At 31.7% G+C, this 12959-nt stretch overlaps 2 protein-coding genes across 4 annotated transcripts; one reads left to right on the forward strand and one right to left on the reverse strand.

Moving 5' to 3' along the window:
- The first annotated feature begins 5090 nt into the window (after nt 1-5090).
- LOC133298578 (uncharacterized) lies at nt 5091-5725 on the forward strand. The gene has a single exon (XM_061497905.1). The coding sequence runs from the start codon at nt 5187-5189 to the stop codon at nt 5550-5552; it is 366 nt and encodes a 121-aa protein (XP_061353889.1). The 5' UTR covers nt 5091-5186; the 3' UTR covers nt 5553-5725.
- Nucleotides 5726-6631: 906 nt separating this feature from the next.
- LOC133298097 (peptidyl-prolyl cis-trans isomerase FKBP42) lies at nt 6632-10322 on the reverse strand. 3 transcript variants are annotated; one of them, XM_061497345.1, is made up of 8 exons: nt 10228-10322; nt 10043-10083; nt 9750-9932; nt 9110-9199; nt 8370-8554; nt 8179-8301; nt 7891-8043; nt 6632-7188 (listed from the first exon to the last, which is right to left on the reverse strand). In XM_061497345.1, the coding sequence occupies exons 2-8, from the start codon at nt 10080-10082 to the stop codon at nt 6853-6855; spliced, it is 1110 nt and encodes a 369-aa protein (XP_061353329.1). In that variant the 5' UTR covers nt 10083; nt 10228-10322; the 3' UTR covers nt 6632-6852. The 3 variants fall into 3 exon arrangements, with proteins under 3 accessions (XP_061353329.1, XP_061353319.1, XP_061353323.1); XM_061497335.1 differs by having other exon boundaries at nt 10043-10109; nt 10228-10287; XM_061497339.1 differs by lacking the exon at nt 10228-10322 and adding an exon at nt 10208-10218 and having other exon boundaries at nt 10043-10109.
- Between the last annotated feature and the right edge of the window lie 2637 nt (nt 10323-12959).

The raw sequence follows: 12959 nt of genomic DNA on the forward strand, positions 1-12959 counted from the left end.
TAACCTTGGGTTGAACACTACACTACAATTGAAAAGCCAACTACAAATGTTATTTTATTTAAAGAGTAACCCAACACATTGGTTGCTTGAAACGCATTTCAGAGGCATTAATCGTGGTAAGAGAACAGCTGAAGTGAATAAAAAGACGTAACACGGCATTTTGGGATGGATCCAAGTTACCTAACACTATTTCAATATAGCTAATTGAACTGTCACTAATATCAAATAGCCACGTATGTATTTCCAAATGATGTAGTATGTCACTTTAGGGTGTCTTTAACAGCAGCAATAGTATGGATCAAGGCTATGTAAAAACTTCCTAGGCGCTGTGTAAATAAGGGAGGAGGTGTAGAACGGCTACAATAATTCTCAATATTAGTAGAGTAACAAATCATACAATCAGTGAAATGTGTGCTTAGTAACAAGAAAATAGATATTTCTAGATAGGATTGAGTTCCATCAATGTAGGAGAGGGAGCCAAGTCAACGAATATAAGGAGAACCATTATAGCCTGATCTTACTAGGCAAGGCATCTTGCAGCCACTGTCAACATTGCAGTGACGACAGTGGAGAGAAAAGTGAGAGGGAGATATTCTAATATACAAGACGTTTAGATGCCTTACCTTTGTACGTTATTTAGTTGGACTCACATTATACTTTATGTATATATAAGAGGATTTTTCTGTCATATAACATGATAAAAATAATATCTTAAAATAAAACCACTCCTCACCATGATAAATAATTATTTTTTTGTCGAATTATAACATTATTACTAAACCAAATCTCAGCATGCACCTTTTTTCCGAGCATATCTTTTATTAGAGCTCTGATTTTTAATATCACTACTCAATTGAACTCTTATTACGTAGATATAATTCACTCCTAGGGAGATACTTCCTAACGTCTATCATCAATGTTGTCAAACTCGAGTTTCTATATAGAAACGAAAAAAGAGTGGTAGAAACATAAAATGTAGAAACGATACGAAACGTAAAGTTTATACTTTCTACCACTTAAGGTCAAGATACAAAATTATATATATGCAAGTAAAAAAAATATCACATAATGAATGAACATATGTTGAGTCACTTATCTATCTAAAAAGAAAAATTATTTTTCATAACTAAGTATCAAAATTATAAACAGTGATAATTAACAAGTAATGGATAATCAATCTGCTCTAACTGCTTTATACACTCTGCAGATTTTGGATCATCGCTCATCAGGATATAATTTCACTTCTTTCAATACACACAATGATCCAAAAACACAAAACGCTTCTTATAACATAACTTATAATAGAATTGCAGCTTTATAAGACATAATTATAAAAAGCATATATCCAAACAAAAATATATTAAGATACTGTGAATATGATTTGGGAAAAATGAAAATTAGGTTTTTTTTAATTTTTTTTTTGTAAATCTTTTTTTTATTAAACTTTTAGTTTAAAGTAAAAACGTAAGTTTTTACTGTTTTTACATTTTTACGCGACATTTCTACCAGTTTTTACCAAGAGTCGTTTTTACTTGAGTTTTAACACATATTACTCTAGTAAAAACGTAAAAATATAAATTTTTACGTTTTTACACTAGTTTTTGATAACAATGTCTACCACCATAACGAATTAGGAAGCAAATTACATAACTAAGAAAAAGAAAAAAGAAAAAAGGTAACTTATAAATGCATTATTTTCTAACCTCTTTTCACATTTTGTTATTTATTATTCTTCGTGTGGATCAAATTAGCGAATCATACGAGCTATCAACTTCACATTGTGAAAAAAAATAAAAAAAAATACATTAAGATAATATGATCTTTTCAATTGGTAGCTTGGAACAGTGGTTGTCTCCCCAGTATACATGAAGAAAAGATTAGAGAAGTCAAAATCGCAAAGGGAATCCTCAAGAAGGAATTTAATACTACATCTTGATCTAACATCTTAAAACATTAAATTTATGAAAAAAAAATTGAGTTATCGAATTCTAATTAGCTATTCGTGGAGAGTTGGTTCTCCTAATATGTTCACAAGTTTTGATTTTTTAAATTAGAATTCGTCTACAAACTTTTTTTGAAATTTTTTACAAATTACACTATGTTTTCTCGGGAGAACACAGTGTAACCAGCGTTCTTTTGAAAGAAAATAATGTAATTTGTAAGAATTTATAAATAAAAAAATTTATAAATATAAAATGTTCCTTCAAACTAATTATGAGATTAATTTGAAGCGTCAACGAAGCAGAAATAAATATATTTAAATATCTTCAAAAAATGACATGCGAAGATCCTCAAGAGGGAGGCCATGTTTTCCTATGTTTAATTACAAAATTTGGGAGAAAAAAGGAAAAGGAGAGCATAAAACCGACAGTAATGGGGGCAGGTTGTGTTGGATTATACTCTGCACATCTGAGCATGTGATCTCTGATCACCACCCCAACTTTATCTTGAACATCTCGCATTGGGAATCTTCAATAGTTGAATGCCATAAATTTTTCAACGCTGTGACGTGGCGAAAGGTTGTTGGTTATGGAGATCCGAAACCTTGCAGCCTGCAACTTGTTGTACTCTTTTCTTAAAATGCAGACTGCATGCATGATCAGAGGCGTTATTTGTTGGAAGTATTCAAGTATGAGTTGTAATGAAGTACCACATTGGCTAGACCTAGACCAAGTGATACTATATAAGTGCAAAAAGACCCATAAACCTACAGCCTTAAGGTTTTGGGTTAAAATGTGGTGTCGGCCCACTTATTGTGGTTTATTGCTTGGCCCATGGATGTATCCCTTGCAATGGGTTTTGGGCTCCCCGTACCATTCCCAACATTATTAGGGGTCTCAAATTCATACGATATGATTTTGAGAGAGATATTTATGTAAGTTTTATTATATAAATATTATAAACTAAATAATCAATAATATTATTTATTTAAATTTATAAAATAATTATACACAAGAATATTTACTTGAATGTGAGCGTGATAAAAGCTGGCATCCTTTGACTCTTGTACACACTTTTGACGTCACGTGATTTTGCTTTTAGTTTTTAAATTGACGCTAATTTTACATGTTTTATTGTCTACGAACGGGTTCACATTATGATCAGAGGCTCGCTGGGACCCAATCGATACCCCACGCCACCTGTATGATGGATTTACCAATGTTAAAAAGCAAAGTTTTTGTTGACTTAAAGAGAAAGGGACATGAAAAGTGTTTTTTATAGGGAAATAATTATCTCATGCAACAGACATAAAGTAGTGGAATTCACATTTTTTTTTTTGTTTTATAAATGGTGGATTTCACTATCTTGTCTCTGTTGCATGAGATAATTATCTAATATAACATGAAATTAATAGATCTTTTTTTATATCGTGACTCTTTCATTTATGTGTAATTTTTTTAATAAATGTGAAATCCATAACAAATTGAGTCATAACATAAAAATTCTATTATCATACAATATAAGAAAATCAAAGTCCTTAAAGAAAAGGATAAAAACTGTGGTTGTTTATGTAATTTAATACATGATGAATTAAAATTAATTTATTCATTTTTTATTTACATATAATATAATAAAGGGAAAACATTTATCATTTTATATGACATGAAGTTATGTCATTTTAAGAGACAGATAGACACAAAATAAATTTTTTATTTAAAATTTAAATTAAAAAAACCACCCACTTTCTCTCTCCAATAATTTTCATTTTTTGTGTCTATTTCTCTCTTACAATAACATAACTTATGTCATTTAAAATGACAAACACCAAATCCTATAATAAAATAAAATTTTTTACTCTAGTTTATCATAAAATATCTACATATATATAATTCATAGTATTCAAGTCGGTATTAAATATGTAAACAGTCTTAAATTTTAAAAAAATTTAAATTAAAATATTTGTATTCAGTTGAAAAATATATAATATATGTATATGTTGTGAATCGGGGGTTTGGATCTATCGCCGGTGGACAAAACTAATCTCTTTTTTTTTTTTTGCTAATATAATCCCTTTACTCATACTAAACAATATATTTAAAGGGGCTTAGCCCCTCTTTATTTAAAAAAAAAAAAAAAACAATATATTTAAATATTCTTAAACACGATACTTATTTTTAATTTAAATTTGACTTTAATGTTTCTAAAGTGTATGTAGATAAGTTATATACATTCGCTCCCAAAACGACGTCGTTTTAGATTGAAAAATTAAAAAAATATAATGAAAAAGACTATTATAACCTTGAAATGAGACATTGATTTTCGTCTCAAAACGATGTCGTTTTGGGCTAAATGTAAATAACTTATTTACATTAACCATAGAAAAAGCGAACCCTTCAAATTTTATATAAATATTTTAAATTTAGTTCTCACTTACATAATCATACTCAACGTTATTTTTATCTTTTAATTTCAGTACAATCCCGCAATATTGTTATATAAAATTACTGTAAAATATAGAAATTAAAAGGACAACAAATATAATATCTTTAAAAACTATCGATATAACTGTTGACAAATTTTAAAAACAAATAATGAAAATTAAATTGAATATTATTATACATGGAAAAATTAAACTAAAAAATTAAAAGTTTTTCTATATAAAATTATATTAAAAATAATTATTAAAATATATTTCAAAGAAATGAAAACGGAAGAAACAAGAAAAAAAACCTAAAAATTCAATTTTTTATTTAAAATTTGTAATTATTTAATTCTTTTTCCTGTCTTTCAGGGAATAATCACGAAAAATGTGCATAAAAACTTGGAAAAAGTGTTTATAATTTTAAAGGATGTAAAGTTGTGTCATTTCAAATGAGAGAAAGAGATAGATAAAAGAGGAAAGAGGGTGGACAAAAAAATATAAAAGTGTAGATTTCACCTCCTTATGAGAGTGAAATGACACAAGTTATATCATTTAAAAGGACAAATATTTTTTCCTAAAAACTTATAAGGCAAAGAAAAATTGAAACACCATTATTATTACTATTATATTCAAATCTTTGAAAAATATCTTGAAAACATTAGCCAATTTGTTATTTATTTATTTTCCTCAATGTTCCTCCTCCATACAATACCCGGGTCTACATAGTTCCCTTATCCATTGACCCATTTGAAGAAAATATCTAATTCTAATTTGCACTAAGTCACAGTGACATGTTCATCTTCACATTGCTATAGTTCCTTCCATGGCAGCTCTCACCGTTGGTCACTGTTGCTGTAGGAAAAGGGCACCTAGTCATGAACTCACAAACAGAAACAACCCCAGGATTTTTATTCTATTATCCTGCCAGAGTAGAAGACCCATCAATGATTCCAATCCTGAAGAGAAGAAAGACATGGGAGGAGGAAAGCTAAACTTGTTGAAATTGAAACTGTTAAATGGTTTTGAGAAGCTTGGGAAGAGGTCTAAGCAGAATTTGAGTTCACAGCAAAAGGGTGATTGGAAAGACTTGTTGCTAATGAGTATATCATTTGCAGTTTATGTGTACATATCCCAGAAGCTAGTATGTGCTTATTGTGCTTGGACTTCTATGCACAAACATCTGTGGTAGTTACTAGCTACTTCTTATCTGCACTGCTCTTTCATTTTGTAGAAAATATATAAGATGTAAGAAGAACTGGCCTTTTATTTTGCACAAGAGATTGTAAGATGTATTTTATATTTGGAAAATGATCATGTGTACAGAAAGATTGTTGTTGAAGTTTTATGAATATGAATGGCATGTTGGTAATTGATGATGTGTGTGTGTGCCGTTATCTTCATCTTTTTTTATGGTTAACTATGGTTACTCATATGTCCATATTCATTTCCTTTTTCTTAGTCAAATTATGTGATTCTCTTTTGTTATAAATAGCGCATTTTATTATTTTTGTGGAGTTTTACTTTATAGGTCACTTGGGAACTTATCTTTGTCCCCCTTCAAAGCAAAAGAGGATACTAGTCAGTTTAATGATTAATAAGTACAGTCACTAAAATGGATCAACTCGCCCCACGTGCTAAATGGAACAAGACGAATTGAGTTTTTCAACCCATCTCTAAAGCTGGATGAACTCATTTTTTGACGAATTAATTACAGGCCGAGGTAGGTCAGTGTAAAATAAGCTCGGACTGATAGTGTAACTCACCCAACCCGCCAAACGAGATGAATTGAGTTTTTCAACCCACTTTTAAAAGTGGAACGAAGCGAGTTGACTCATTTTTTAACAGACTGATAACGGGACAAAGCGAATCTCCCACTTTGCCACCTCTATTTATAGGTACCTAAAGGCTTGAGCTTGATGTAGATTAAGATCGTAAACGCACCTAAGAAAATAATCACATTTATTTTTTAGCAAACTTTGGGATTCCCTTTCCCTTCCTTACCTGCAAAAGATAAGAGCAAAAATTTCCTTTTCCCATTAACTTCTAAGTTTGGGTAGTTGGGCTTGTCTTAATTAATTAAGTAATGTTATTTTACATCATTATGACAGTAGCAATGTAGCATACATGATTTTAGTTAAATTGACATGCAATTCAAAATTTATAGACAGTGAAGCATTACTGCTGAGAGCAATTCTTCATCACATGTCCCATGCAATTCTTCATAATCATGAGATAATTCAAAGGCATACGCTTCTAGATGAACTATAAAACTCTATTTGAAAAGTAAACAAAAGAAGAGGTTGGTAGTAGTATTGTCAAACACGACTCCTCTATACAGAAGAGTGAAAACACCACTGCCTTTTGAACAACTCATTGTACCACCAGCAAAGATAAATAGTAAAAGTAATAATTATTCCCTTAGTAGGACAAAGACATGCCATCTCGTAGGATGCACGTAAACAAATTGGTCTTGTTGTTCCACAGTTCAATTAGTCAGATTTGTGCCTTTCACGCTTGAAGAGTGTGATAAGGCCATAAAATACTGAAAGCAACCACTGCCAAATAAGAACCAGCCAATTACTTGGCTTAGGTTTTGGTTGAGGACTTGGTCCAAATATTCCTTTATAGATCTCTTTCTGCTTTTGGTAAATAGCCTTGTCATGTTCAGCAAGCAACCTCAATTCTCTTGCAATTGCTTTATCTTCAGGGGCATGTTTACGTGCCTTTTGAAAATCTTCTCTGGCAGCATCTGTTTGCCCAAGTGATGCTCTAGCCTTACCTCGCCTAAATAATGCCTTGACATTGTTCTCATCCTCACTCAGTACCTGTAAATTCCACCATACAGTAAACAAAAGTGGATGAACAATGACTCTTCATGTATGTACTATGAAGTGAAAAAATTATTTCAGTTTCAGATCATAAAATCATGGTTTTTTGTTGCATCACAAATTTAATGTATAGTTTCTTCATCAAAAGTTAAAACGCTTAAGAGATTTGGCTTGGTTTGTTTTCTGTACAGAGATAAAACATCCTATTACATAACAAATAAACTTAAAGCATGTCCCACAATTACGTGGTAAGCCGGCAGCAAAAGCAACCCTTTGTTGACAAAAAGCATTGAAGTGATAAAGTCCGCATTTTCTGTCAAGGAATGATTTGGCTGGCTAATGATGCAAGTAAACAAAAACAATTTGAAGTTTTCCTCCGCTAAGATTAAAATGAACCCTTGTTAAAAAAAGCATTAGCTGTCTTCAATTTGTCAGAAATAATATAATACTCACTATTGTCTGACACTAAAAGCAGCATATTATTAGAATATCAGTTAATTTATAATTATATTCCATTCACAACCCAAAACTGGGTAAAAGGAACTTGCAGAAAAGATAATTTTAATGCTGTTATACATATAGAAAGAAAAATAATAATTATCAGAAGTCAGAACCCTAATAAATTGTATGGCTTGCAAAAAAATAGAACAAATAAAAGGCATTTGGTACTAAATTGATATGTTAAAGTCTTATACTTACAATGCTGCATTGTCCAATAGCTTCTTCATAGCGGTTCAGCTTAATCAGACATGCTGCCATGTTAAGATGGCATGGATTCTTTACAGCCAGAGCCATATCCCTATATTTCCCAAACAACTGGAACATGAAGTCATCTCCCATATACGCTATGGCCTGTCAAGAACCAAGACAATCAAGGAATTGTCAAACCCAAAACAGAAATAAACAGAAGAAAGAAATTTTCATGGATTAAGAACAGTAAAGAAGTAAGAACTATGTACAAGAGCTTAAGCAACATAAGTGTGTAACCATTTCATACTGTTGCATGGCCTCCTCTAGTTTTTCTTCCTGAAACATAGCATTTCCATCCATCTTTCTCCGATCTGCTGCACCGATCCTTTCCTCCACCGTCATATCACTGCGAGCTTTTCCCTGTGGAATCAGGTGCTATAAGCATCTTACCAAGTCCATGGCCATACAATAATTTAATGGAAACTTACTTCTTTTGTTTCATCAAAGCCAATGAACTCAACTTCATAAACTAAATCTGCCATGGGTGGAACATTTGGAAAAGAAAAGCTTCCTTCTTTTCCATATCCTAGTTCCCAGCCAACACGCAGCAACGCACGCTCACCCGCTTTCATGTTTGCCACACCAATGCCCAACCCAGTCATTTCTTTCTTCTCTGTTTCAAGGGAATCCATTAAAATCGAATAATGTGGGAAATCATAAGATTATTTTCATATATTAGGGATACTGTCAAAACTCTAATATATGGGAATCAATCAAATAGGATCAGTTTTTATTTCCTCTTGATTAGGATTGATTTGTTTCCTTTTTTAATCAAATAACAAGTCTGGTAGAGCAATACACGAGATTTATCTTTTTTTGTTGTTGGGGTTATTCAAGTCTAACATAGCAGATGGCCACAATATGCATGGACATCACAATCATAGAAAGTTAGCAACGCATAAATTGTAATAGAAAGATTTGAAGACAAAATATTGAACAGAATTCATTACTTTAAACATGTACAAATCATTCTGTCATTTGACCAAACTCATCTGCAAGATGATCACACTATACTTGGACATCAAGGTTCCATTAGCAATGCACAAATAGGAAAATCAAAGATTTAGAGAATAAATATGATAGGAATCTCAGACAATGAAAACACGCAAGTCCTATTGACCAATGAACATAAGAAATCCAATACTTCAAACTTCCATCAGGAACATACCTTTTCCTAATACCATCTCAATTGGTCGTTGCTCCTCCCATGTGTCTTCAAACTTGTGCTGTGTACTCTCAGACCACGCCCTGTAATGGACTACCACCATATACCATCTAGGTCACATTCATGATTTTGAACTGCCAAGAAAAACAAAAAGGCTACGCAGGAAAGGGATCACAAGATGAGTAAAGGAGTAGATATTAGGAACTAATGCCTGATATAACTTTGCCCCTCCCTGCTTCTGTCCTCATCTAGCCTCAATCAAGAAGTTTTTCTTATGGTAAAACAACACTAGATGTCCAAAGTCCAACCATTTTACATTTTCATACCAAAACATTTCCATATATTGGCTTAAATTATAGCTTAAGTTGCTATACCTAGCTAGACACGATGAAGGCCATTCCAGGGAAAAAAAGAAAAAAAAGAAAAATCTGATATCACATGATATGAAAGTACTTTAGCATATGCACAGGGATGAGTTCAAATAACTTTAGATAAACACAATTGCATATCAACATTCTGTGAATCGAGCCTTTTTACTAGCAGGCAACATGTGTACCATGACATGAACTGTAGTGACAACATTGGATTTCACACTAACTGCAAACATAGATAGAGTCAAACTATGATTAAATGTGGCACTCACAGAAGCAAGTTGAATATTTGGTAGGTTTCTGGCCATGGCCTTCCTTAATTATTTGTTTAGTGACCTTCTCGTGAAGGACTTCAACTTGAGAATCAACTTTTGGAGGGTAACTAAATTCTTGTGTTGGCTCCCCTTTAACAAATGCAGAGCTTTCAGTAATCACTTCATTCTCATCTTCTTGACCTGCAGCCATTAACAGTGCCCAAAAAAAAAGATAAAAATAGTTTTTTCATGCAAATACAACATTGAAAAGAAAGATCATTTTTTTCCCCTAAGAGATGCATGCAAATTACCGAGTGGTGATTGGGTTTGAGGCTCTTGGACTTCCTCCATTCTGCAAGATTATTATTGCGTTCAAAACTTAGAGAGAGAAAAAAAAAACAGAAAAAAAAACTACTAATTAGATTCTATAAATTTTCTCGGGAACCAAACATCACGAGAGAGAAAAAAATTTGAACTTGATAACATATAAACCCACTTAAGTTGACCAGATCGGGTTTTGATCCTGTTGTGTGGCACTCGATTGAAGAAGACTCGAGAGAGAGAGAGAGAGATAAAGTATTACGTTGGAATATCCAAAAAAAAAAGAAAAGGTAAATGACGTTGGTCGTATTAATCCTTAAATAATAGAAATTACGTTTTAGATTCTCAAATGTGTATTTTATCGGTAAAACCAATTTTTAAATCACGAATTTATGAACAAAATTGACAGATAAAATACAACTTTAAAAATTGATTTAGTCGATCGAATATAGGTTTATATATCTTGGTTATAGTTTTTACTATTTAAGGACTAATATATATCAGGGTATATCTATTTGAAAACTAGTTACTCAACTCTTTTAGTTATCAATGGATTGCTTCTATTTTTGGTAGATTAAAAGAGACGATTTAGATTATGACTAGCGCTGTGTGTGCGTGGGTCATGTCGGGTCAGATTTTTGTTCGACTTGACCTAACTTGGTTTTTATAGGTTAATTATTTTTACCCGACCCGACCCGCTTTAATTTGATTCAAGTCAGGTTTGACTTGGTTTGGATTTTGTTGAACTAGTTCAGAACTAGATCGGATCTGACTTGACTTGGTTTCTGAAGTGGGTCTGACTTGATTTCTGAAGTTGGTCGAATCTGACCTGGCCCGTTTTTGACTTGGTTGCCTCACAAAATTTCGTCAAAATTTCTACATTGCAAATGACGAGAATTTTGTCACAAAAATATTTTTTCGTCGGAATACTTTTTGTCGAAAAGCAACGAAATTTTTTCTCTAATGAAAATTGTTACAAAAAATTTTTTTTTATCGAAATTTAGTTTCTGTCAAAAGTTTTGACGAAAATGATTTCTTCCGTTAAATGTTTTAAACGAAAAAAAAAATTCTATCAAAAATTTTGACGGAATGTTTTTCGTTCAAAATTTCAATGGGAATGTGTTCTGACGAAAATTTCAACGGAAATTGTTTCGAGAAAAATGTTTCATTCGAAACTTTCGACGAAATTTAGATTTTCTAAAGAATTTTGACAAAATAATTTTTTCGTCAAAATTTTTTATCGAAATTTTTTTATGTAAATATTTTTCGTCAAAAAATTTTGCGAAAATTTTTTATGTAAATATTTTCCGTAAAAAAATTTGACGTAATTGTTTTACGTTAAAACTTTTCTTTTAATGTAATTGTGATTTTCTTTTTTTTCACATAATGAGTATGAGTCAAGTTTTGGGTCAATGAGTCAATATTAAAACAAGTCAGGTCTAAAACTGACCCAAATAAAAGTGGGTAAGTAATTAAACCAGTTCAAAAAATATAGGTATTTATGGGTCGGGTCAAGGGCATGGCAAGTGAACTAGTTTTTTTGCACACTCCTAATTATGACTTCGAGTTGAAATTATTTTAGTGTATTGATAAAAAAAAAAAAAAATAAGAAGAAGAGGAGGAGGAGGAGAAGGAAAATTGAATGGATTGTTAAATGTGTAGTCTTTTTATTTACATAAAATGTCTTGTCTTTAATACCATCTTAATGGGAATTTGAAAGGTGTAAATTGTAAATTAATCTTCTTATTTTTTTTTAATTTCTTCTTGGCTAAGGAGAAAATTTAGAGAAAAGGAAAAGAAATACGGCGCATAGTATATTGAAATTGGATTTGAAATTCAACATAAGAGTTATAATTAAGTTTCTTAATTTTGAGTTATATATTCCGTATAAGTATTAGACTAAAATTTTTGATTCTTTATAAAAATATTAAATTTTAAATAAATGATATTTTTAAAGAATTAAAAATTCCCGATGTTAACCTTCCAATTATTCTAACTTTATATCCAAAAACATAAAAATAGAAAGACACGCTATCTTGCAGACTAGAATTGAGTAATACAAAATTACTTAACAACTTCACTCAATAAAACATGATATTATTTTGCTTATCTCTTTGAGATAGAAATGTGAACATAGAATATGTTTTTGCAAATTGTTATCAACAGATGATGAGACACCGAAAGTTTTAAAAAACAGTCATGAACCACTCTTATACATAAATAGTTGGATACCACAAGTTCCCAACTGCATCTCACAACATGGATCCCTTATGCTGAATCTCAATGGTTTACTGAATTGTACTATCCCAGTTGTGTATACTTACTAGTCCTGAATACTTTAACAAGGAATGTAAACCAACCAGGGCAAGACTGCTATACCATGATATCCTCTCAACACTTATTTCAGCCTTCAAGGAGCAAAACTGATTCATGGAATAACCAAGTTCAAGGTCATGGCAATTGTTCTCATGTGGTTTGTTTGGTCCATATCTCTGTCTACAAGAATTGTCTTAACAAAATTCTCACACCCCAATACTGGAATGAGAAGTTAAAGGACAATAAAGAAAGAGAAAGAATAAAAAAGGCGCACACACTCACATGAAGGGTAGGTTATCTATGCACCACATAAACAGCTCTGAAAAATTTGCAAGGACGCCAATAGAAGACACACATCCTTGCTGGAAGCAAATCAATGCAGAAGAGATATGATTCAGTGAACAGTCATGATTGATAATTGTTGCCCCTAAACAACATACTGATCCAACCATAACAATTGTTTGTCAATTCATGGTGAAGAAATCAGCTAGTGCAACTTTTCCGAGTATCTTGTATATCAAGTAATGTGAGGACAGTTTTATCATGAAGCTCTCAACCCCATGAGAGCCACACTATCTTTTCGGTCACGAA

Source organism: Gastrolobium bilobum, unplaced genomic scaffold, assembly GCF_033153095.1.
Source record: "Gastrolobium bilobum isolate Gb01-03AN ecotype WA unplaced genomic scaffold, APGP_CSIRO_Gbil_v1 utg3870, whole genome shotgun sequence".
NCBI classification, from domain to species: Eukaryota; Viridiplantae; Streptophyta; class Magnoliopsida; order Fabales; family Fabaceae; genus Gastrolobium; species Gastrolobium bilobum.